The sequence below is a fragment of the Eulemur rufifrons genome, chromosome 15, assembly GCF_041146395.1.
Source record: "Eulemur rufifrons isolate Redbay chromosome 15, OSU_ERuf_1, whole genome shotgun sequence".
Lineage (NCBI taxonomy): Eukaryota > Metazoa > Chordata > Mammalia > Primates > Lemuridae > Eulemur > Eulemur rufifrons.
In genome coordinates, this window is record NC_090997.1 from 89,821,774 (window position 1) to 89,849,078 (window position 27,305).

General features: G+C 37.5%; 2 protein-coding genes across 2 annotated transcripts in view; one reads left to right on the forward strand and one right to left on the reverse strand.

Annotated features, from left to right (window-relative positions):
* PEX3 (peroxisomal biogenesis factor 3) overlaps window positions 1-7,933 on the forward strand; it is a 35,491-nt gene extending 27,558 nt beyond the window's left edge. Inside the window, exons 11-12 of the mRNA XM_069488032.1 lie at window positions 3,044-3,140; window positions 6,642-7,933. Of these exons, the coding sequence (XP_069344133.1) occupies window positions 3,044-3,140; window positions 6,642-6,725 (181 nt within the window). The 3' untranslated portion in view covers window positions 6,726-7,933. The remainder of the gene's footprint in view (window positions 1-3,043; window positions 3,141-6,641) is intronic.
* Window positions 7,934-10,669: 2,736 nt separating this feature from the next.
* On the reverse strand, window positions 10,670-26,144 carry FUCA2 (alpha-L-fucosidase 2). Its single transcript, XM_069487960.1, has 7 exons — window positions 25,912-26,144; window positions 22,775-22,962; window positions 20,077-20,416; window positions 18,558-18,768; window positions 18,133-18,323; window positions 12,562-12,670; window positions 10,670-11,246 (listed from the first exon to the last, which is right to left on the reverse strand). Exons 1-7 carry the CDS (start codon window positions 26,115-26,117, stop codon window positions 11,106-11,108), a joined length of 1,386 nt encoding a protein of 461 aa, XP_069344061.1. The 5' UTR covers window positions 26,118-26,144; the 3' UTR covers window positions 10,670-11,105.
* Between the last annotated feature and the right edge of the window lie 1,161 nt (window positions 26,145-27,305).

Genomic DNA, 27,305 nt, shown 5'->3' on the forward strand with positions numbered 1-27,305 from the left:
CTTTTATGTATTCATTTTCAGTCCATATTATAGGATTGTGAATATTCAGTTAGTGCAATTGTTAGTGATTTTTTTGTTTGTTTGTTTGTTTGTTTTGAGACGAGTCTTGCTCTTTCACCTGGGCTAGAGTGCTGTGGCATCAGCCTAGCTCACATCAACCTCAAAAGTCCTCGGCTCAAGCGATTCTCCTGCCTTGGCCTCCCAGAGTGCTAGGATTACAGGCGTGAGCCACCGCGCCTGGCCTGTTAATGATTTTAATCATAGCTGTTACTAAGTCATGGACTTATGTTGCCATAAGATATCTAATGGTTTTATTTTATCATTTCCACATGAGCACCTTTGGTACAGAAGGGCTCTAACTTTATTATTACTTAACAATTAGTCACTGTAAAATGACTAATTATTTGTCTTATCAACATTTACTAAATAAGGTATCTTTTCCCTATCATAATATACTAATATCCTGTATATTTGGGGGCCTGTTTCTAGATTTTATACCGATTTACCCATTCTTTTATGAGTAACATTATTTTAATAATTACACCTTATATAGTCTACAGGAAAAGCATATTCACATTCTTCTTTTTCAATAATTTCTTGAATATTCTCAGCCCATTTTTCCTCTAGATCATCTTTATTATCATTTGTCAGGTTTAAGATTAATAAAGCAACCATCCTTCAATCCCTAATAAGATTTTGATAGTTTGACTACATTTATAGATTAATTTTGGGAGGCTAATTTTATAATTTTTACTTGATTCGCTTGGGTTTCTAGTTATAAAATCTGTCACCTTCATATCCCATTAATTTTTTCCTCTTTCCAAACTGATGTCATTTTTAAAGACAGCATGAATTTAAAAAACCTCTTATTAGAAATAAAAAATACTTCTTTATATAATAAAAGATTGTTTGAAATCAAAATCAAATGTACTTAATCGTAAAACACTAGAATGCTTTTCATTAAATTCATAAACAATATAAAGATGTTCAGTTGACATATTTATTCAGTATCATTCTGTTATTCTAGCCAATGTAGTAAGGCTAGGAAGAGACCAATTTTGAGAACCAAATTCAGGAAAGCCATTGATTTTTTTTTTTTTAATATATATTTATCTTGAAAATAGACAACTTACTGAGTGTCTTTATTATTCTAATAAACTCTTAGTTGATTCTTGATTTTCTAAGTTAAATTCATGCTTTTTTGATAGCTTCAGACATTTTCATGATATTTAAAAGGAAATTTTTCTAGTGTAGCCACAGATTGAAATGTATAAGATGTAATATTTAATGTAATAATACTCAGTCTACAACCCACACGCAAAAGTTAGTCTTGTCATGTAAGTCATTATATCACATACAGTCATATGTATATTTATTCATCCAAAAAATATTGCTTGAGCTCTTACAAACTAGAAAGTCATTACTATAGTCCAGGCAAGAGATAATGCTTAGCTTGGACCAGCACTGTGGTGTCATTAGCCTCGCCTTCATATGCACGTGTCCCTCACTGTGCTCTGCAGTCCTGTGTCATCTTTCTCAGCCATAAGGGCTGGGCATTCACAGTGCAAAAGAAACAGTGAGTAAGGCCAATCTCATTTCAGGGAATTCTAAGCTTCACCTGTATACCAGTGTGAGAAAAAAGTTTGTAACTGCTGCATTTAAACTTTACCTTTACCTTTCCCACTTCTGTAGAAGTCTCTCACTTAACCAGTAGGCTCTTCATTTTGACAGATAAGTGGGAAATACAACCAAGTGTAAAACATCAGTCTTAACGCTGAAGTAATTTTATGTACTACATTTTAATTAAAATGTATATAATTGGTAATAAAAGCAAATGGTTTCAACCTAGTAAAAACCATTGATATTGATGTTTAGTAAAGTTTCTTAGTGTGACAGAATGTATGTTGAATTTATATACTAGTACTAGGTTTGGCAATAGGGAGAAGTAGACACTTTTAAGAAATATTTAGGATATCTGATTGGATAGAGGCAGAAGAAGGAAGTGCCAAGGATAATGCCCAGGCTTCCTGCTTATACAGCCTAATAGATAATGCTGTAGTTCACCAGGGTAGGAGGGGAAACATTCAACATTGATAGTAATTAAGAGAAATATAGACTACAGATTTAACCTATCAGATACATTTTCACCTGTCAGACATACAAAGATTAAAGAAAAAATGTTCGACGTAGTAAGAAGGCATGGTGGAGCAGATAATCTGCTGGGGAAGCAGGGGCATTTGGCAATATACGTTATAAGCCTTAAAAACATTCATATCCTTTTACCCAGTAATTCCATGTTTATACAAAAAGTTATTTATATTAAGAAAAATTAGGCCAGACACAGTGGCTCATGCCTGTAATCTCAGCACTTTTCGGAGGCCCAGGCAGGAGGATCGCTTGAGTCCAGCAGTTTGAGACCAGCAGGGGCAACAAAGCGAGACCCCATCTCTACCAAAAAAAAAAAAAAAATTAGCCAGGCGTGGTGGCACACACCTGTAGTCTACTTAGGAGGCTAAAAGTAGGAGGATCGTTTGAGGCTGCAGTGAGCTGTGATCATGCCACTGCATTCCAGCCTGGGCAACAGAATGAGACCCTGTCTCGAAAAAAATAAAAATTAAACAAAAATTTAAAAAGAAAGAAAATTTAGGCAAAAACTGAAATGCCCAACTCTAAGGAGCTGATGATGTAAATTGTCACTGCTAGAGGATGGATTACTATATAATTAATTAAAAACCAGATAAAAACTTAAGAACTTTTAATAAGATAGAAAAATGTTCATAATGATAAAAATGCAAAAACAGTGTGCTTGGGAGGTTAGAGTTTTGCATTAAAAAACACAAAAAAGCAAAGATACAAATAAAAATTACCAGAGGAAATTAACCATGTGTCAATTATAGTTGTCATTCTAGGTGATAAAATTGGTTTTTTCTTTTTAATAGATTTCCATAAGCCTTCAATGACTTGTGTATTACTTTTACAATTAAGATGTTAAGTTCCTATGAGGTAGTTTCACAAAATGATTATTACTATGATGATTTTTCAGTCTTTCCAGTGTCAGCCTGCCTTTAGCTAAGATAATTCCAATAGTAAATGGACAGATCCATTCGGTTTGCAGTGAAACACCTAGTCATTTTGTTCAGGTAAGAAGAAAACTTGGGGGTGTTATTAAAAACAAATTGTATTCTTGGTATGATCATGTTTATCTAACATAAAATTACATTCTCTGCTGTGATATTTGTTAAAAAAAAAAAAAAAACACAGAACTTGAAATTACATGTGGAATGTGGTAGAATGCCCCATGAGAGTAATAATGTAGGATAGCAAATTTATAAGTTGGGAGTACCTTTCTCCATGGTATAGTCCAACACTTGTAGGACTGCATTTTAGTCCAGATATGTTTTAGTGATCAGTTGAATTTATATAGCATTAATATTTTGCATTAAGCTGTGCTAGTAAGAATATTGAGCCTTGAGACAGATCTTTTGTGGAGAAGTAAAGCATTTTAGTAATTAATAAAATATAACTGTTAATAGTACATCAATAATCTGCTCACTAAAAGCTGCCTAAACAGTGAGTTATTTAAATTTTTCACTAGACTTCCTATAATTCCGTCTTCTTTCTTAGGAAAGCATTTGAAATGCATTGAGTAAGACTGATGTTATTAATGGGATAACTTTGAATCCACAGATTTTGTTTCTGAGTCATGTGCAAACTTGAAAATTGTCTTATAAGTAAAAAAAATTACTTGCAATACACCTCAATTGCAAACTGCTGCAATAATGTGCAGTGAGAAGAGATCCTAAAGTCTGAGCGTAAAGATGGCATCTTCCTAGTGTAATTTGTCTCAGACAACATAGTATATCTTCTCTGTAGTGTTTTTACTCTTGGGAAACATGACAAGCCCTAAGTATAAGGGGTGTATTTCTTCCTTTCACTGTGGTGTCATTAGCGTGTCCTTCACATGCATGTTTCCCTCGCTTGCTCTGCAGTCTTCTGTGTCATCTTTCTCACCCATAAGGGCTGGGCATTCACAGTGCAGAAGAAATAGTGAGTAAGGCCAATCTCATTTCACTGAATTTTAAGCTTCACATGTATACCAGTGTGAGAAAAAAGGTTGTAACTTCTTCATTTAAACTTTAACTTTACCATTGGCCACTTCCGTAGAAGACTCTGGCTTGACCAATAGGTATAGTAGACCACATAAAATTACTTAATTGGTAATAAAAGCAATAAAATTAATTGGTAATAAAAAGAAATGGTTTCAACCTAGTAAAAACACCATTGATATTAATGTTCAGTAAAATTTTTTTAGTGTGACTGGATGTAAGTTAAATTTATATACTAGACCATTGATTGACTAGACATCCACCAATTTTTTAAACTATGACTTCTGTGAGTTAAGATACCAAGTGGTCTACTTAATAAATTGTCATATGTTTTACTATTTCCATTTATCTTTCATAAAATCTTTACTTTCATTAGTATATTAATTTACTTAAAATTAATGCTTTTGAATTACTGACTGCTACTACTTCAACCACAAAGGTGTGTAGGAGATCCTATTGTAGGAATGCTATAGAACAGGGTTGGCAAACTCTGTAAAGGGCCAGTAGTAAATATTTTAGGCTCTGTGCAACATAGATAGTATAGCTGGGAAAGGTAGGAAATAGGAGAATCAGAAAACAATTGAGAAAGGTGGTTGTTCAATATTATTTTCAAATTTCTTTCAAATAAGGAAACAAATTATTACTAGATTGCTTTCAGATAACATAAGGAGAGAACATTGATAAGCTGGACCAACCCTGTGATACGCAATTTTTATCTCAGACTACTGAAAACATCCTGGAAGCTGCATCAGGATACAGTACTTGAACAGATTTAAAGCCCTTATTGTAAAGCTGGGGTCAGGAAACTATGAACTATGAGCCAAATCTGGCCAACCACCTGTTTTTGTAAGCTTTATTGGACAACAGCCATGCCTGTTGGTTTACGTATCATTTATGGCTACTTTTGCACTACAATGGTAGTGTTTCTCAAACTTGTCCATATACCTCTTCTAAGTAAAAAGGAGTTTAGAGCCCTTTTTAGGCAGAGAGAGAAAATTTTCCACTGTCCTTGCTCAGGTTACTTTGACATTTTACTTGAATTCTCTTTTGTACACTCCAAACATGATAAATACTATTATTTAGTTAGTTAGTTAGTTATTTTTAGAGACAGGGTCTTGCTCTGTCACCCAGGCTGGAGTCAGTGGTGTGATCACAGCTCACTGTAATCTGGAACTACTGGGCTCAAGCGATCCTCTTGCCTCAGTCTCCCAAGTGGCTGGTACTACAGGCTTGTGCCACCATGCCCAGCTAATTTTTTTTAGTTTTTGTAGATACAGGGTCTCACTTTGCTGCCCAGGCTGGTCTCAAACTCCTGGCCTCAAGCAATCCTTCTGCCTGGGCCTCCCAAAATGCTGAGATTACAGACATGAGCCAGTGGGCCTGGCCTGATGAGAGAATTTAACCATAAAGTAATTGAGATCCAAACTGGCCTAAAGCTCACTTGGGTTTTCTGATACTTAAGAAAATTCAAGGGCCAAGTTTACTTCCTGTTTGTTGGCACTCACCAAGGCCCTCAGCGGTTTCTGTCATAGACCTTTTCACAGTCTGGTGGGAAGCCCATGGACCCTTTCTCAGAATAATGTCTATAAATGCATACAGTAAAACACATAAGGTTTTGAGGGAAACCAATTATATGTAGTTTTCAAAACATGTTTTAAAATTAAATTTATGATGTAGCAATATTGCTTCTTTATCATGCATTAAATAAAGATGGCATGGGAGTTTTCATAACTTCTACAACTGTCATGTGATTTGAAATGTCTATGATTTCTATTGAAGACAAATTGACAGAGCCTGCTAATACCATCACGGTTTGTTGCCTACATTCGTAATCGAAGCAATTGCCAAAGTTTAGTTAGAGGTTAGTAAAAATAAAGATGTAATTTTTTCCTTATCTTTTTACATTCCACAAACCCCTTGGAGTGTTAAGAACCCTTGCTCTAAAGTGCATATAACAAGGTATCCCTATAATAAAAACACTTGTACCGCTTTAATATTTTGAAATTTTAAAAAAATTCTAAAATATAAAGTATACATATATATATAGCAGGTTGTGTGCAAGTTGAAAAAATATAATAAAAATAGATGATAAATAAGATATATATATGTGGTTTGTATATGTATTTATAAAATATGCACATATTACATATACACGTTAGATCTTCTAGAAAGTAATACGCCTTAACTATGTTATGTCAGCTTCCAGAAAAAGTACCTTTAGTCTTGTAATCATTTATGCAACAACTACTTATCTAGCACTTGACATACACAAAAATTCATCTGAAGACAATTTTGGATTTTTTCCCTCAAAGTCACACTTGAATGCTTATAATATCACCATCCCTCATATAAGAACCTAAATAATAACTATCTCTCAATTTATTATAAGAAAAAATATTCCTTTTCTTAAATCATCTGTTTCTTGGCCTTAACTACCACAAAACTAAGAGCTAAATTCATTGCTTAATTGTAGAAATGAATTCAAATTATTTATGCTTTTTGTAAACTATAATGTTATATTGTCATCTCTGCTAGGATCTGTTGACAATGGAGCAAGTGAAAGACTTTGCTGCTAATGTATACGAAGCTTTTAGTACCCCTCAACAACTGGAGAAATGATTTTTCCTTCAAGAAAAACCGCACTGGGAGTCATTTGCTTTTAAAAATACACTGAATAAATCACCTATACCTACAGTAATAATTTGTTACCAAAATGCCTAATAAAAATATATTCTTAATCAAAGTCTTCATTTCATAATGAAATAGATTTATTTGGCATCTTAATATATTTTTTTTAATCCAACAGACCAGTTTTTGTGGGCATATCTAAGTGAGCACATGTGCAAATATCAGAATCGTTAGCAGTTGGTTACCCCATGGACATTAGTTCCAAACTGACTAAAAACTAATGTAGATACTTTTTAATTTATATGTTACGAAATGCAGTGTACTGTGACATTAATATTGAGGAAAAATCTGTTGGGGAAGTAGGTATAGGATTGTGAAGTTTGGAAAATATGCTATTTAAATAATCATAATGTTCTCTGGACTGCCATAAACAGAAGTGAATCAGACTTTTCTCCAGCTACCCTTCAAAGGAATAAATTATTTGTCTCAAACATACCTTCATGGAGGACTTTTCTTCTTACAGAAATCAGTGGATTTTAACAGCTGTGATCAGCTATTTTTTCTTCGCTATTTCTTTGCTATATTTTCTAAGGTTTTATTAACAAGCCTTGGAAAGTTACGTGTTGATTTAGAGGCTAAAAATATTTACTCACCTCTGTTATTAATTATATAGTTTTATTCATTTGTATGTAAATAATTTTAATAACTTTGTATTGATTTTGAGTACAGTGAATATCTTATTGCAATAAACTATTTTAGTAAAATATGGTTTTGTTGAGTTAATACTTTCAGCCATTAATTTACTTGTCCCGTAGCATTTTTGCTATTATTTTGGAAGAAAGAACCTGCTAATTTTCATGTTTCATTTTAACTGGTAGCATACTTGGTGCTTTCTTTTAACTTGTTTATTTAGAAAAAAATAAATAGCATTACCTTCTGAAAAAGAAATAACTCATTGTGTCTTGTAGTAAATCTATAGTTCTGCATTTAGAAGAGTAACTAGGGCAGAAATAAATGAATCATTATGTATCATTAGTATATTAGATATATTTTCAGTAATACAGAATATTTTCAGTAGCATCATTTCATGTTTCTCCAACATAACATAAAGCTAAATAGTAAAAGGTAGAAAATGAATTGTGAATTCTCTTCTAAGGCCTGCCAACCGCTAGGGAGTCCATGTCTATAATTTAAAAAAAAAAAAAAAAGCAGGTAAAAGTGGAGAGGAGGGCAAATGCTTCTCTTCAAAATTTGACAGAACATTATGATATTATCATTTCTAGCAGGGTGAAGGAAAAATTGCATTTTTAGAAAATTAGGGAATGTATGTGTAATGGGCATGCATCTCTTCCAGCAATATTAACCCAGGATTTCATCCAGGGAAAATTTGAAACTGAACAGGTGTGGCCTTGTAAGGACAGAAATTTGATCAGCTGAAAATTATCACCTGGAATCATCTGCATCTGTAGAGCTGTGGCAGTTGAAGAGATGACAGAGTAAAAACCGTATGTAGTTAAAGTTAACTGGCCTTAGACATAACAAATTTACCTTCTAGTAGTATAGCAGGAGTCCTGTCATCTGAAACTCTTATTGTTTGGTTAATCCAGGGTCATTTAAAGCAAGGTATCATTATATATACATATATGTACAGATAGAAAATTTTCTTAGACATTTTAATTTAAAATATAAATATTCTTTATTTGCCAATTATTTGCTTGTAGGACTCAGGTTTTTTCTAACTTTTCAATATGGGCCTACTGAGCTGGGACGCTGGTGGTACAGTGGTTAGCATAGCTGCCTTCCAGTATAGGCCCACTGATAGGTGTTTTCTGATTATCTTTCTTGTACAAATCACATGCATTACATTACATAGGTGTGAACCAGAGGTGCAGAATTCTTGTAGATTTTTACTATATTTCTTCACAATCTTTTAGAACTGGTTTTCCTACACTTAATTAACCAATAGCTCTAATTTCTTTTTTTAATTTTTAAAGCAAACTCACTGTTATCTAGTCTTTCCAAAGAATTCAGCTTGGCTTTCATAGAAACTACAAGTCTTTACACTCATGTCATTGGCTTATGTAATCACCATAAAAAGTTCAACTGGCATAATCAATTTGGTAACTGTATTATTTTCCTAGAGCTGCTGTAACAGATCACCCCTGAGTGGCTTAAAACAACAGAAATTTATTCTCTCACAGTTCTGTGGCGAGAACTCTAAAATCAAGGTGTCCGCCGCACAGCCTAGGGAAGATCCAGTCTTTCCTTGCCTTTTCCAGTTTCTGGTGGCCCCAGGCATTCCTTGGCTTATGGCAACATAACTCCAGTCTCTTTCTAGTCTTCACATGGACTTCTTCTCTGTGTGTCTCTGTGTCCTTTTCTGTCTCAAGGATATTCTCACTGGATGCAGGGCCCACTTGCATCCAATATGACATTGGATGCAGACCTTGATTACATATGCAAAGGCATTATTTACATGTAAGAATACATTCTGAGGTTCCAAGTGGACATAAATTGTTGGGGAACGCTATTCAACCCACTACAGTCACAAACTCAAATAATCTTTGGTAAACATACGTTGCAGCAAGTGTTAATGGAAGGGTAGGGTGTGCCTATTCCCTGACAGTCTGTGGCTTATCCCAGGCTTTTCCAAGGAAGTAGAGAGCATCAGTTAATCCAGTGAGTTGGTTAAATGGAGATTACTTAAAACTGCTTCTGTTATACTTTTTCAAACTTACATAAAACGTGTTTGTCACTGTATATACGTGAAAATTGATATGAGTATTTTGTTTGGAAATTAAGCAGGAAGATTATCTAACCAGGTCTTTTACTTACAAAAATAAAACAAACAGAAGACAAAACATCTGTCATGTTTTCTGTTGTCCTCATTCATATTTATTTGAATAGCCTGACCTTTTAGAACAATTATATTGCTTCAATGATGTCATTCCTAAGAAAATGAGATAAAATTAAAATTATATCCATATTTAAAATGGTAAAATCAACATCAATGTCTAAATTATTCAGTCTAATAATCTAGTTTGGTTTGCCTTCAGTATTTCTCTAGTCATTAAAGGTAAATCAAAACTTAACTGAATTCAAAATTCAAAATAGGCAGTTTTGAACCTATTAGTAACTCTAGGAAAAAGATTAATTGGTTGGAAGATAAAAACTATTGGCTTAAAAAGGTAATGAGAGACCTGATTTTTTATTATCCTCATTATAATTCTTGCCCTCCATACCACAGATAATTTTAAGAATTTGCTGGGGTGTTTTTGAATCCTTGATGAGACCTAGTTGTAGAACATTTCACATGTAAGCAAGATACACCTTAAATAAATTTAAATTTGGGGTCTCATACTTTTTCTTATATAGCATCTGGTTATTGGTGAAACATTTTATTAGCACCTCTGGATGCTGAGCTGTATATTTAGGCTACACTAAATTTATAAAAAAATTTTTTTCTGCCATAATAAATTAAACTTAGTTTTAACTTTTTTAACTTTTTTACTCTTTTGTAATAATACTTAGCTTAAAATGTAAATTCATTGCACAACTGCACAAAAATATTTTCTTTATTCTATTAAAGTATTAACAGCTATATATAAATTCTAATGTAGTGTACAATAATGTCCTAGGCCTTCACATTCACTCACCACTCCTGACTCACACAGAGCAGCTTTCAGTCCTGTAAGCTCAGTCATGGTAAGTGCCCCAAACAGGTGTATCATTTTTTATCTTTTATACCGTATTTTTAGTGAACCTTTTCTATGCTTAGATATGTTTAGATACACAAATATTTAACATGGTGTTACAGTTGCCTACGGTATTCAGTACAGTACCTGCTGTAGGGGGTTGTAGCCTAGGAGCAATAGGCCACACCACAGAGCCTAGGTGTGTAGTAGGCTATGCCATCTAGGCTTATGTACATCCACTCTGTGATGTTCACACAATGAAACTTCTCGAGGAACATATCTCTGTTGTTAAATGACGTTTTACTATACAGTCACATTGAGCGTCAGGGCTTCAACATAAGATTTGGCGGTGGGGGGAAGGACCCCATACAGTTCATAACACCACCAGTTCCTACCTATTATAAACCAAAAAAAAATTTCCACCTCTGAGTCACACATGGAAATGAAATCAATGTGAAGAGACTTTAATGGAAGAGTGCACTGGAGAGTTAAAATGGTTACATAGGTAAATTAGGGAAAAAATTTAGAGTGAAAGAGAGAAAAGGGGCTGATTTGCCTAAATTACTTGATTTCTCTTGTCCAATTTCACATTTGCTTTCTCCATGTGCTACAATGATAGAACGCTGATATTGCCGAGTCGTAGGTCTAACTGCAGCATCAGCCACTCTGCTGCACTCTACATCACGCTCGTTAGTGCTAGAGCCCAGCCCCACTTACAGGGCAGCTGATGAACGGTTAGCTGTGGCAGCTCTACCACAATGCCACTGTGCTCCAGAGAAATCCACTTAAGTGGTTGTCCATGGCCCAGTAGTTTTATCTGAAATTAAAAACATACATACAAATGTCTCCAAATGCATCTCTTTGACTCATCCACTTTCTATTGGGAAGGAGTGATTGGCATTTCTAAAACAGCAGTACAGATAGGCAATTCATTTTTACCTTTATTTAGTGATTCACAAGGTGTTTTAACTCTTGATGCACTTGAGTAAATCCATCTATCTTGTTTTTATATTCTTGCTTCCATATTACTCTCAAAAAGGAAATAAAAGTGTGTAGAGGTTGTGGAAGAATTGTAAAGGTAGACTGGAGTATCAGAGTGGGGAAAATGCTGAAGAGAAAATGAGTCTGGAACCAATCTGCCCAACAAAGGCCTGTCCAGTTCTTACACAGAATATTTGCAGAAAGGTTTCCTTCTCATCCAGCCACTGTTCCTCCCCAGATTTTCCTGTCACCTCTACTAATCCACAATACATAAATTTGATCATTACATTTGCTTATTACTCTATTTGTTTTATATCCTTAGTCTTAATGATGATACTAAGTGAATTCAGATAAGTAGTTCTCTACATATTCTATGATTATTTTGAACCACAAAACTTTGCTTATCAGATTCAAAACCTATGAACTTTAATTGTCTAGTAAATCCAATCAAAAAACAAATAACCCATGAACTTTTAAATTATATCAATTGGTGCCAAGAACATAGATAAAATTTTAAAATAATCACTTTCATACCCAAGCTACTAAGCTATAATTAAACGTTAGATTTGAACTCCATCTTCTTTCTGCCTGACCAACTACAAGTGTTAGAGATGAAATGTGGAAAGGTGATGCAAGGAGAACCATCTGGACAATTCACCTCCAAAGGGATCATTCATTTCTTAAAGAATAATGCCAGACCTGGTGCTTAGAACAGCTAGATTCATCTTTTACTTTCTCCAAAATGCTTTCTAAACTTAAAATAGTAGGGTCATGACATCTTCCCTTTTTTCAGATGTGTTCTGCGGTAGAGTGTCAGGGAAAGCATCTGAATTGCAATTTTATGAAAAGAATAATTTTGGAAGCATGCAGTGAACTTGACAACGTAGAATGACTGTGAAGAATAACGTCTATTTTACAGTGATATGCATGAAGATAAGGTCACAACTGATTTATCGGTTTAATTTCCTGGGAAACAAAAAGTTTCAAAGGTTTGGCCAAACATTACCATTGATAGAGCTCATTTTAAAATTACTCTCATGGGGTATAAAAGGAACACATATAAGCCTCCCCTTAAAGTTAAAAGTTATATTTTCATCAGGATACTTTACTCAGCAATTTAAAGGAATAGTGAAAGTAAAATTCCCTCTTACCTCCGTTGTCCCCAGAGTAGCTTTGGGCTGGCCAAGAGACAGTTTTCCTGATGTGGGCCATTTAAGAAAAATGGCATAGACCAGTTTTTCTTTAGGTTTGGATGTATACCTTTTTAAAAGAAAAAATAAAAAGCATAGTAACAAAGAAGTTATACCTCATGCTTCTCATCATTTATGGGTCAGGTCTGGAATTATTTTAGAGATACTTCCATTTAGTAAATGTTTACCAATGTCCCCATTAAGAGAAGGGGAGGAAAAATAGCCCTATGCTGGTATAAAAAAACACCTCCCTCCCCAACTTCTCTAATACTAAAAGGAAGTAAAGATGTTCCTGGACTAGTATTCTTCATCTGACTGCTCTCATGGAGCTGAAAAGGGGAGGCGGTGAGCTAAGGGGGTGCAATGCAAGAGCTTCATGTCTTCTTACACACTGATTCAAATTTTTATATTCATTAATTCAACAAGATAAAATATGCATGTGTCAGCACTGTGCCTGGTACTGTGCTCAGTGTTAGGGATACAAAAGAAAACAACACACACATAGTTCTTGTTCTTATGGAGCCTAGACTAGTGGTAAAGGCAGACATTAAGTAATCACACAATTAATATGAAAGTGTGATTTTTGATAGGCACTATGAAAGAAAAGGAAATTGAGAGACCGTAACAATAGGATCTCTTCAAATCAACATTGGCAAAAGGCCTCCCCAAGAAAACGACATTTAGTCTGGGACTTAAAGGATGAATAAGAACAAAGGAAAAGGTAAGAGGAATATGCTCCAAAGAAAACAATTCATTCATTTATTCATTTATTCATTCAATTATTCAGCAAATATTTAGTGAAATCTTTAAAATGCTAGTCATTGTTTTAGAGCTAGAGATACAGCATTGAACAAAGTCCTTGGCCTCATGGAGCGTACATTCTGGTGGGTGAAATCAGAATGGACAAATAAATATATGTCAGGTGATGATTAAGCGCTGTGGAGAAAACTGAAGCCAGGTCAGAAGGACAGGGCATGCTAAGTAGGAACAGAGGGGCCTGGGGGTGTGATTTTAAGTAGAATAGTCAGGAAGACCTCTCTGAGGAGGCGGCATTGAGGAAACTTGAAGATTGAATAGAGCCATAAGGGAGCCATGGGAGAATCTGCAGAAAGAACCTTCCAGGCAGAGAGAAAGCCAAGTTCAGGAGCCCCAGTGCAAGAGTACGCTTGGCCTGCTGACACAATAGCAAGGAAGGCAGAGTAGCTGAAGAAGAGGGAGGGAGGGAAGGAGGGAAAGGTGACAGCAGACAAGATCAGAGGCTTAGGTCAAGAGCCAGATCATACGAGGCCTTGTAAACTTCTAGACGACATGGCCCTTTCTCTGAGACTGGAAGCCACTGGAGGAGTTTGAGCATGGGAGTGGCATAACCTGACTTATTACTTTAAAAGTTTACTCTGATTGCTTTGTGGAGACCAGATCAAAGGGGCAAGGATGGAAACAGCAGTCAAGAAGCTACTGAAATAATCCAGGCAGGGGCAAGACAATGGAAACCAAAAAGATGAGAGTTGCCAATAGAGAGCATGAGAAGTGGTCAGATTCTGGATGGATTTCAAAGGTAAAGATGACGGCACCTGCTGATGGATTGGCTGTGGATGTAAAAGAAAGGGAAGTTAATGACTCCAGGGCTTTGGGCCCAACAACCATCTAAAAGGATGAAGACGCCATTAACTGAGACTGTGGGTGGAGCTAGTTTATAGCAAAATTTCAAAAGTCAGGACTTCAGTTTTGGACATACAGGTTTAAGATGCTTATGTATCCAAGTGGAAATGTTGAGGAGGAAGTTAAATATAGGAGGCTGGACTTCAGTAAGAGGTCTGCACTGGAAATATACATGTGGAGGTCATCATTGTGACATTTAAAGCCACGAAAACGGATCAGATCACTGGGGGAATTAAGAAAAATAGAGATGAATAGAAGTCCAGGGACCAAGCCTCAGGGCACTTTAAGATTTAGAGGGTGGGAACTGAGGTGGAATCAGCAAAGGAGACCGGGAAGGAACAGCCAAGAGGTACAAAGGAAACCAGGAGAGACAGTGATCAACTGAGGCAAATGCTGCCAATAAGTTCAGAAAATGAGAACTGGGAACTAACGGCTGGATTTAGCAAGGGAGATGTTATCCTGGGCCTTGGGAACAGCAATTTTGTGGAGTGTCGGGGCAGAAGCCTACCCAGAGTGGGTTCAAGAGAAAAAATTGGAGAAATGGGAGATAGCAAGTAAAAACAATTCTTTCAAGATGTTTTATTACAAAGGAAAGGAGAGAAATGGGAAGCTAGCTGGGAATGTAAGTACGGTCAAAAGAGTACTTTTAAGCCTCGTTCAGTGACTCATGCCTGTAATCCTAGCACTTTGGAGGCCCAGGTGGAAGGATCACTTGAGGCCAGGAGTTTGAGACCAGCCTGAGCAACATAGTGAGACCCTCATCTCTACAAAAAATAAAATTAGCTAGGCACGGTGGTGCATGCCTGTAGTCCCAGCTACTTGGGAAGCTGAGGCAGGAAGATCACTTGGGGCCACAAGTTTGAGGTTGGAGTGAGCTATGATGACATCACTGTACTCCAGGCCAGGTGACAGAGTGAGATCCAACCCCTCCCCCTACAAAAAAGAGTAGTTTTTTAAGATGAAAGAAATAACATGTTTAAATGCTGATGGGAAAGGATCTAATAAAGAGGGGGAAATTGAAGATGAGAAGCAAAAGGGAAGAATTGCTATAATAATCCTTGGATGGATGATTTGGGAGGGGATCCAGGACACAAGCGTTGGCCTTAAAGCCAAAAGTGAGCTAGCTAATTTTACATTATGTGGGGTGTGTGCATGTGTGTGTGTGTGTGTGTGTGTGTTTCTTACATTTAGCTGTCCAGGGGCAGGCACTGAATAAGTAGAGCTGAATTTAATGAAAGTTGGTGTTCCGTCAAGTGAGTATGACAAAGGGAGAAAGGGTTAAGAGTTGAGGATGTATGTGAGGGATGGACCAGAGAATCTGACCTGGGTGGGGAGAAGAGGGACAGAGAAAGGTGATGATAGGGTTAAAGATGATATGATCATTGGATTATAGATCCTTTTGGAAGCTGAAGTGCTGTGTGGAGTGAGCTAAAAATATAAGAGGTGGTAGGCAGTAGAATGCTCCAAATTGAAGCCATGGAAGGGGAACAGTAATTGCAATGCAAGGCCTAAGGGTAATGACCAAAGGAAGGGGTCACAAAGATAGAGTGGACAGGATCCCTAGAAGAGAGGAGGTGCAGTGAATTAGAAGAACTGTGAATACAGACATTAAAATCACTAAGAATTATGTTAAGAGTAGTTCTGGAGACAGGGATAGCAAGCCAAGGCTAACCTCTTGAAGGCTTCTAAGAGTTGACTGGGGAACCTGCAGATGACTACAGGAGAGGAGGCACACACGATGAACACGATGAACACGATGAACCCGAGGGCAAGGAGCCCCTGCAGTGGGGAGGGAGAGCACGACCACTCGGGTGGCAGGAGCGCAGGAGCCAGACTCATGGCTGCATGAGCCATGTTAAATATTTTGGCTTTTATCTTTATTTATTGAAATAAACGCTTAATAGAATAATGGTTAATGATTGTGAAGTCCCAGATCAGCCACCCTCGTGTTCAAATATAACTACAGAAGCAAATTCCCAAATCATATTTAAACTATTCTCTGCAACATGAGAGATTGGTTCTGAGTTCTCACTATGGCTTCTCCCAGATCCAACATTCTAAAATTCCACAATTATTTGCTTCTGTCTAGATTACCTTACCTGTCTTCTGTGGATTAACAATTTTTTTTAAAGTCATAAATGAAGTAGAGTGAAGAACATTTAGTCTAATCATTTGGTTTATATTTGATCAGGCAGTACTCAGGTGGTGACAGAAGGTGAATTTTCCAAGCTTTACTAATAACTACCTTTATTTATATAAGACTCCATATCAGAAACCATCATATTTGAAAAGTCTGATTCAGATACTCATTGGCACACAGAACCTTCCCAAGCTCAGAGAGAAGTTTGAGGTGGGACTTTTAAAGAAGATACTAGTTAAAACAAAAATTAGTAAGTTAACATTATTAATTTTAAAGAAACTTCAGGTTTAAATTTATTAGAATAGTATGAACAAGTAAGGAGTTTTTTAATCAATTAAAACAATACTGTTATTTTTGGCTGATTTTTTCCATTTTAAAATTTATTTTTAGACATATAAAATTTACCATCTTCAACCTTTTTAAACGTACAGTTGGTGGTATTAAATACATTCGTAATGGCATGCAAACATTACCACCACCCATCTCCGTAACTCTCTTCATCTTCTAAAACTAAAACTCTGTATCCATGAAATAATAACTCCCTATTTCCTCCTTTCCCCCAGACCCTGGCAACCACCATTCTACTTTCTGTCTCTCTGGTTCTGACTACTCTAAGTACCTCATATAAGTGGAATCATATAGTATTTGTCTTTTTGTCACTGGCTTATTGCAGTGAGCATAATGTCCTGAAAGTTCATCCATGTTGTAGCATAGGCCAGAACTTCCTTCCTTTCCAAAGCTGAATAATATTCCATTATATGTATATCTCTCATTTATCCATTCATCTGTCAATGGATATTTTGGTGCTTCTACATTTTAGCTATTGTGAATAATGCTGCTATGAACATGAGTGTACAAATATCTCTTTGAGACCCTGCTTTCATTCTTCTGGGTATACATAGTAGTGCCATTGCTGGATCATATGGTAATTCTATTTTTAATTTTTTGAGGAACTGCCATACTCTTTCCCACAGCAGTTGTACCATTTTACATTCCCATTAACAGTGCATGTGGGTTCCAATCTCTCCATATCTTCACCAACAGTCATTTTCTGTTTTTTTATAGAACCTCTCCTAATGGATGAGAGGTGGCATCTCATTGTAGTTTTGATTTGCAGTTCCCTGGTGATTAGTTATGTTGAGTATCTTTCTTGTGCTTCCTGGCCATCAGACAAATGCTATCAGTACAACTGTTGTCTAGGTGGGGAGATAGATTCCTGGTACTTCCCTACTTAAACACCTTCCCAGAATCCTCTCTATTTTGGCTCTTTTTTTTATTATCAGAAACAAAAACCCAGATTGGTTCATTTTTAATCTAGTATTTTTGTCTGCCCTCGGGTACCTCTTGCTTACTAATTTGATGAGATGCAACATCTGGAAAAGTTAAAATTTACAGAACTGACTAAACTGTGGTCTCTGTTTTAGATTAACCATTCAACATTTTTCACTGGTCTGAATGGCTTACAATTTTTATAAGAGCTGACTACTTTTAGCTAAAATTTGCCCACCAGTGGGAGATATTTAGAAATGATTTAAGCTCAATTTGATAAACAATGTGTTCAAAAACTTGCTAATTCTTCCCTTTCTCTTTAGAGTAAGTAAAGTTTGGAAAGTGCTTTGTATAGGTAGGCATTTGTCTGATTTCCCTTTTTATCCTACTCTTCTCTTTATATCCCTGAGAAATGTTAAATGCCTCCCTCTATCAAATAGCACTTGGTAACAAGAATGACTTACCACACATCTGGGGTGATGGTGTCATTCTGGGATCGCCAAGTGTCGGTTTCATAAATAGCTTCTCCGTTGACTTTTAGCCAGGTCCCTATTTGCCTTAATCGCTCCTCAAAAATTGTAGAAATGATGCCATCTAGTGTGGGCCCAATATTCATCAAAAGATTTCCCCCACATGAAACTGTTTCTACAAGTTGCTAAAAAATTAAGAATAAATGTAGTTCTTAGATAGATGAAACAATTTCATCTTTAATGTGTTAATACATTGTATTTATATACATATATAGTCACTATCTAGAAGAGTAAACACAAAGGATAGAATAACGCCCTGTGTTTATAGGCCATTGAGCTATACAAATTATAAGAAATAATTCTCATACAACCACACCATTAAGAATATTACAATAATAGCCACGAGAATTTCACTGTACCTTTACCAATTCTTCAATTGTGAGATAGTCACCAATTCCAGCATCCCTCCTATAGCCCCAGGAAAACTTGTCTAGTGTCATGCAGTTTTCCCATTTATGTGGCAAAAGATGTCCTGGGTTATAACGATCTGCGCAGGTATAGTAGCCGCCATGCTTACAGATGCTACCAGCTGCCCAGCGGTCATTGGTGACTACTGTGTCCCGAACTGGGCTGAAATGAAAAGGATAATTTTTTTAAGCAAAAAGTATTTTTTTTTTACATAAAAGGAAACAAATGTCACTGAAAAGAGGTCTAAGTGAAATACACTCCTGAAAAAGGATCATGGCATAACACAGTGGAAAGCCCATCATGCTAAAGACAAATAGACCAGGGTTGATTGGAGTCCTGGCTCTGTGACTTTTCAGCTCCCAGACCCAGCACAAGTTACCTAACTCCTCTAATAATTAACTTCCTCATCTATCATTAGAACAAAAATAATTTATGTAAAACACTTAACCCAGTACCTAGCACATATAGCACTTATAATAGTATTATACTATTATTTGAAGGCTCCCAATATTGTGAATGGTAGCCACAACTGAATTTATACTCAAGACATTTTTCTCTCCAATGACTGAATAATTTCATACATATATTCTAGCTTTTTTCTCTTACAATTGTGCCCATTGACATTATGTGAACAATATCCCCACAACAAAACGTATCATAGGTGGTACAGTTAGAGAGGCCTGTACTCCACTGAGAGGGGACAATTTTGAGTCACAAATGGAGGTGGATGGCTCCCAGTCTTTTCCCTTGGGAGAAGTACCTGGAGACATTGCTATTTTAAGTCTCGAGAGTTCTCCAAAGTATTGGTATTTGTGCCTTTTGTGGGCCCAGGCAGTACAAATAGAAGAATGCCTGCCTTTGTAGCACAATACCAGGTGCTTTCTAGTACAAAGGTAAATTTGTTCCGTATAGTTTAGGCCCAATGGAGGAGTTCAGTGAGAACTCACTGTCATAACGGGGCAGCCTGGAACATGCCAGGAAAGAGCAGGAAGGAGTGAGAATACTGCTCATGAAGGAAAAGAGGAGACAGGCAAGGGTGACATTAATGGGGCAGCAAAGATTACCAAAAGATAAGAGACAATTAGGGGACAAAAAGAAGCAATTAGGGGACTGAAAAGTACATAATCAGAAATAATGGTGAATAAACAGTTATGCCAGGATAGGGGCCAAAAAAGCAAGAGTAGGAGATAAAAAGGGGGACCCCAAAATTAATACCTTCAAAGCTCTTGATCCTGTGATTTTTACTCTGATTTCAGAATCAGATTGAGTTGTATTTTACTCCTGATTTGTTTACTCTGATTATTTTAAGTAAATATTGAGATATCTACTAAGCAGCATTTACAATGATTTCCTCCCCCTCATGCCACCAGTGAGCGTAAAAGGAAATATTTCAAGCAACAAGGGAATTGCGATGTTATAAATACCTCAGGAACATGTAAGGTAACAGCAGCAATGCAACCGCACACACACCTGTCATTGTACAGCCAGGCTAAGAAGCCTGTGCTGTTCCAGTAGTCATCCGGCGCCCCTCCGTCACCATCCGACCACAGGACCTCGGGCCGATACTTGTTCACTAACTCATAGAGCTCAGGCAACATCTTAGAAACTGGAAATTGTCGCTTATGGAATGAACTGGATTCATCCTCAAGGAAGAGCGGATGAAACCACTCAAAAAGGGAATAGTACAGTCCAAAACGCAGGTCAGTTCTGTTCCTAATGGCTACCTCAAGCTCCTTGACAATGTCCCTCTTCGGCCCCTCATCTACTGCATTCCAGTTCCATGAATACTCTGAACCCCACAAGGTAAAGCCTGAAAAATTATAGTAAAAACCCTTGTAAGCACATCAATTTTATTTTAGTAAATTTCCACCTATACAAATGCCAAAACAAATCAGATAATACACAGGATATAGAAATAACTGCTTCTAAAAACACCTGTTTTATGGCAATCTTTTTCATAGTATATATTCTTTTATATGAGAATTTAAACAAAATGGGGCTGAGGTTTTTAAAAGCAACTTTCAGGATATGCCAAAAGGTCTATATGGTCCGATCTAGCTCCAGTACTTTCTCTCTTAGACTTTAAGGTTCTCGAGGGCTAGCATCATGTCTGCAGTACTTCCTGCTGTATCCCCAGCCAACTGCTAGCAGAGGGTGTACCACAAAATAAATAATCAACAATATCAGATTATAGTTAAGATGGTAACGTTTTCCACATCTACCATGCTAAACAACGACTACTACTATTTATAGTGAAGATCCTGAGATGCACTCCTGCTAGATTCTTATTTGTCTTCTAAACCAAAGACTGGAGTCTATTGCCTGGTTTTAAGATTATTTATTTTATTATAGTATTATTCTTAGAACACTGATGATTCACGTATAGTAAATCTCCTTTAACCTGATTATTCATTTAAAGACACTATTTCCCAGTAAGTGGTTCTGTATTTTAAAATGTGCTAACCATGTGTAATCTCATCCTACTGTAAAGTCATAAGCTTACACGTTCCTCCTTAATAAAATTACCCCAAAGTGAATAATCTACCAACTAAATGGGTAAGAAAAATAATGTACACCATTACAGAAACACTTTGAAATAATTCATTTTTAATAGGAATTTGCAGTTATATTGCTGGTTGTTCTATATAAAAATGTTATAAGAGATATATAATCTTAAATACTTAAGAAGTAATATAAAAGCCTCAAAATTTTCAGTTGATACCTAGAGACATAAGGACATTGTTACTGCTACACTAAAATCTAAAAGAATCTTTGAGAATAGACATTCATAAGACACTTTTGCTGAAACACTTTACTCTTATAAATTAAGACAAGTCTAAAATTGATTTTAAGAAGCTTTTAAAACAGCTCACTCTGGTTCCAAAGACATTTGTGGTAAGCTTCAAAGCAGTGTCAATATTTAAAGTCATACTCAAAATTTTTCAACTTGACAAGCCCTAATGTCAGGCAGTGCTAAAACCGCATGGATCTTCAGTTTAATATCACCACCATAAATAAGCTCACACAGTGATCTTCCTTCCTGGGTTTAGCAGTGCATTTTCCATAAGCAATGAAAACATCTGATAGCATGAGTCCTAGAAAATGTATAAACGTGAGCTATCTCATCTGTCCTCACAGATTAAGAGTTTCTTAGTTGTTTTTTAATTTTAAAACATGAGTTTTTAAATTTTTTTAATAATACTTTGTGCCATACAACTTGGGGAAGTTCCTAGAATCAGGAAATCAACATGTTCTTAAGCAAATACGCTTTATAATTATCCATCTCAGCAGGAGAAACAGCTATAGGAGACAATCATGAAGCTACCAGAATGTGGCCAAAGGGAAAAGTATTCTAAGGTAATTTTAGATTTTAGGTTTTGGTTCTCCCCTCCTACCACCCCTCCCATCCCTGGAGAAAACAATGAGGCAAAATTTCTTATACCAAGGCAAAGATGGTCATGCAAAGGAAACTATCTAATGAATTAACATGTGGTTGGGACAATAACAATTTGTTAATGCTTCCTTGGTCTTACAGACACTGGAATGGTAATGGGTGGAATCTACCGTATTAATGTAGGACCACTGTGATTCCTTTTAGATATTCTTCCACCACCTCTGATATTTCTGGGCACCATTACAGTTCCATAATCCTTTTCCCTCCAGGTGATCTGAGTCACTTTCATCATTAGCAATTCATCCACCATTTACATCACTTAGCCACCCAAGAGTTGGCCAAAAGTGCAGTCAGGTGTGTTGATAATGATGCAAGTCTACAACAGCATAATCCCCAAGGTACCTTCACAGAATGCATTACAGAGAAAAGAAACAAACGAGTGCAATTCCAGTTATAAACTTTGACTTGCAACCCACATCCCCCTTCAAATGTCTTTAATTAAATCTTAGAACTATTATTAAATATGCATATAACAAAATGTGCCCATCTTTCCTCTGTTCTGTGGAGGCTATGATCTTTCTGTACCCCTAATACCTCTCAATGTGGGTGGAACATGTGGTCCTTAAATTATAAGCAAATGCCAGTCCCCACTTATGGTTGCTCCTAAGAGAAAACTGTGATTTCATGTGGACATCCTTAGTTTCTTAAAAAAAAAAAAAAAAACTTTTCATTTCCTAACCATTATCAGCATTTGCATACACTGTACTTATTTACCTTCGTGATGTTTGGAAGTTAAGACGATGTATTTGGCACCAGAGGCCTGAAAAATATCTGCCCACTGACTGGCATTAAAAAATTTTGCTGTAAATAGTGGTCCAAAATCTTCATATTTGAAGCCAGAAGGGTAATTATTTTTCATAAAGTTCACATACTCCTGTATCTTTTCCTTTTGCCAGTACCACCTAAGGGGAGGAAAGGAAACAGCACATGAACACCACATACATAAACATTTGAAATAATTGCCTAGGTCCATTTACTATTTCCCCCTTGTTCAAATACAGTATTACCCAGATCCTCTTTCTCAATTCCTCATTAGTTAGGCTGGGCTTTAAAGAAAGCTTACACAAACCCCTCTCAATATCCATCTGTCTCCCTGTGAAAGCCTCTCAGCTCATAAACTAGAACATTCTAGGCAACTCAGCCACCCATTCTCTCTTAATGCTTCATGTTTAAGTCACAACATGTAGTATATGTCTTTACACATTGTCCTTTGTAACATAAGTCACCAGGGATTCAAAAGGTAAGACTATATGCCTAAAACATAGCATGCATCTATGATATCCACTAGCAGAGAACACGTTTCAGGGCAGGGCACAGAAAGGGAGGCAGCAGTAAAATTAGGAAGATGCTGTCGTTTTCATAAATTAACTCAGCCTTCAAGGATTACTTGTTATATGTGTTCATTTGAAACAATGGTATATATTGAACCTGAACTACTTAAGCAAGGCTTCATAAGGAAAACTACACCGAAGACATTTGAGATAAACACAGCAGTAACTATCCTCATGAAACATACGCAAACCCCATGTCCAACCCATCTCCTGTTTTTCCTATCACCACTCCTTCATAAGAGTATTTCTACAGGATAAGCAAATCCGTAATCAGCACTACATCCCCAACGATGATCAGGAGGGTCTTCTGGCTGAGATCACTAAGGACATGATATGTGGCAGGCAATGTTGTTTGCGGGCCCAAAAGTCACATATATACTTTCCCAGCTTCCATTGCAGCCATGACATGGATGCAAGACCCACACTGGCCAATGGAACTTGAAGGTAAGCTGACTTGGAGGATTCTAGAAATGGTTTCCTTCCCAATGAAGAGGAACTGGCCTTCCTGCCTTTGGGCAAGGTCATGTGCAGTTATGATGCCTGGCTGCCATCATGTGACCATGAAGGGACAAGTCCACAGGCTGAAGATGACAAAAAGAGCCTGGGTTTTTGATTTCATCAATAAGACAACTATCTCTAAATTTCTTGTTATGTGCGATAACAAACCCCTATTATCATACCTTTTATTTGGGTTCTTGATGCCTTAAAGTGAAACTATCCTAACGGATCCATGATGTATTTCACAGCTGAACTTTGAAGTGTTGCCTTGAGGCCCTCGAGATGGAGAGAGATGACAGACACTCAGCAAGTATGTGAAGAATTTATTGCAAAGAAAGTTTAAACGTGCAAGGCGAAAGATGTTTCCTAAGGGGAAACAGGTCTGTCTCCGTGAGTAGGCACCATCTACTTCTGTTTTCCCTTTGGTATGTTAGTAGTTTAGGTAAAGGTTATAATTATTCATAATTCTACATCACTGTTTTGAGGACTGAATTCTTTCCAGCTGTGGACATAACTTAAAGGTTATGTTCTACTCATTCCTTTCTCCTATACATGTGATGGGGAAAGTTACTGTCTATGGTGTTTTTCTATTTTCTGATTGGTGATCACTGTTCCGTGATCTAATTACGCCATTCTTTAAGACTGAATAACTGTTTCCCCTGGTTATTTTTCTGTGACTGTTTTCTCCTTATTGTTTTCCTATAAGTGTTTTCTTCTTTCTGTTTTTCTGATTTCCATTACCTCTCACTTGTTTTTCTGTCCCTAACAGTGTCATCTAATTTGAACCTGCATTCTCTCCTACAGTCTAGACTCAAATTTCATATTAAAAGAGATGAAAAGAGGCACATACAGTAAAGAGTTCATTATTTATATTTTGGTATTTAATTTCCATTAAGAATAGTCAGATATAATCATCTCTACTGTTGACTGCCCAAAAGTCAAATTGGGAGTGGGGAGCAGAGGTTTAGAAAGGGTACAAAGGGAAACCATAAATAATTAAAGAGTCTTTCACAGGGTTAATGCACTTCCAGATCACCAGGAATATGTATTCTATATTGTTTAGTATAAGAAGTTATCTTTATTGTTCTATGTCAAAACAAACAGCCATGTGTTTATTTATAGAAAATTAACCATAGCAAAGAATAAAATGACTCAAAACTAGCTGGTTTATTTTGGCAGAGCACTAGTCTCAATTAACAAGTGTCAAACCCACCAACATATATTTAGCTAATCTTCATGGTTGAACAAAATGATAATATAAGATACAATTTAGGTGGAAGAAAATCTGTTAATTATGTACCTCACTAATCTGAAACATTTCAAAAATAAACTCAAAATGCCTTACAGCCCAAAACATACAAATAAAGATTTATAACATCTTTCTGAAGTAGATATGTTTGGTAATACATGGTGTAGGAAGAAAGTCCCTTGTTTTACAAACTGATTTTTTTAAATTATATGAATAATTCTCCATAGTTCATACTGTTCTTTTACATCAGCTGGCCTAACAATACAAGAAAGGTTACTGATTGCAGGAAGGCAATCTCTTTGAAATGCAGGGGTTAAAATATGCTACTCGGCCTATTAAATAATAGTTAAAATAAAAATTAAAGTTCTTGAAAAATAGCAGGTGCAAGAGCACTTTGACTTTTGTGCTGTTTCTTAAGATGAAATTCCAGTGTGAAAGAGACTCTACCAGAAAGAAAGGCAACATCCTTATCGTCAAGAAAAAAAAAAGTGGAGACCAAAAGAATACTATACAGGCCTTGTTAAAATAACTCTTATCTTTTAAGCCTCCCCACACCATTTAATTCTTGCAGGCACAGGGCAAAAAAATTCAGTGTTCACCCAGCACGAAGCACTCAGACAAGAAACCACACATTCAACACCCGGAAATGCGAAACTCGCTTTAAACAGTGGGGGGCGCGAGGAAAGGGCGGCGAGAGCGGGTGAAACTGACAAGGGGGCAGCTCCGGAAGCCACGCGGCTGGGGTCCGCGGAGACGCAGGGACGCGCACTCACCAGAACCACTCGCTACCGAAGCTGGGCACGGAAAACACGCCCCAGTGGATGAAGATGCCGAACTTGGCCTGGTCGAACCACGCGGGCAGCTCGCGGGCGTCCAGGGACTGCCAGGTGGGCTGGAAGCGCGCGGCGCGACGGGCGGGGCACGGTGGCAGCAGCACGAGCAGCGCGAGCGCCAGCCCGAGGAGCTCCGCGACCCGCATGTCCCCGCGCGGCGCTGGCGCGGCCGACTTCCGCGTCGCCTGCTAAGTATGCTCCGCCGCTGTCACCTGACCGAGCCGTCCCAGGCTCCCGCGCTGGGGCGGGAGCGGTCACTGTCGGAATGACCCCAGGCCGCCCGCATTGCTTGCTCGCTTGCAGAACGAAAGAGGCCAGTGTTACCCCAAAGCCAGCCGTGGGACTGCTTAACTAAGACCCCCACTCTATCCGATTTGAGTGGAAAAGGGGAGCCCTGTGACAGAAACTGCCCGAGAGGACGATGCTACCGACCCGCCCTGGTGGCTGCAGGGCGGGTCTGAACCGCTGACACAGAGACCGAGGCAGGAACCTCAGGCGAGTCCCTCTCAGACGGAGTAACCTAGATTATTCTCAACCTCGGCATTAGCCCCCAGAGGCTCCGGGTATGTTATAACCGTGGCTGTCAACTTGAATTTGTATCAGGTGAAAGTCCAAGCGTTTCAGATTCAGTACAGCTGGATTGGGGCCCAAGCATATACGTTTTACCCAGGGCCCAGGTGATTCCCATGTTGCTGGTCAGTGGACCAGACTTTCCTGAAAGTCACTGCATTAGAAAACAAGATGATCTGAGACGAGCGAAGCCAGTGGAATGAATGTTTAAGAAATCTGCAAGCTTTGGAAGAAACCAGAAACTTGGAATGATTAATCAAAGGACATTTCAGAAGCTCATCTCTTCCACCTCTTAAGTGCTTTCGGAGGAAGCACTTCTACCCCTGCAAAATCATTACCCTTCTATGGGCCAGTTCAAACGCAGCCTCCTCTGTGAAGCTTTCTGCCACCACCCTCCCCTCCCAGAACGTTCTACTTCCTCCTGCCTGCTGCCATAAATAACATCTCTTTCCAACCAGTAAGATAGGATGCCACTCATTGTCTTGTAGCTAGGTGGATACAGGTCTGATTTCCCTTCTGTAGTCCCTGCATTTACAGCAGAGCCTGGCAGGGAGCCGTCCTCCAAACATGTTTGTCAAAGCTCTCCAGTAAACTGGGGTTCTAATTATTTAGCGAATGACATGACACTATGTAGCTGTTGTCTGCATCCTCCCATCTCTGCAGAGAAATGGGACATGGTCGTGGTGACAGTGTAGCAGTGAGGCCCTGTCCTCTCATCAGCAACCTTTCCCCGTGTGCACCCAGTAGCAAAAAGTTTCCATCTT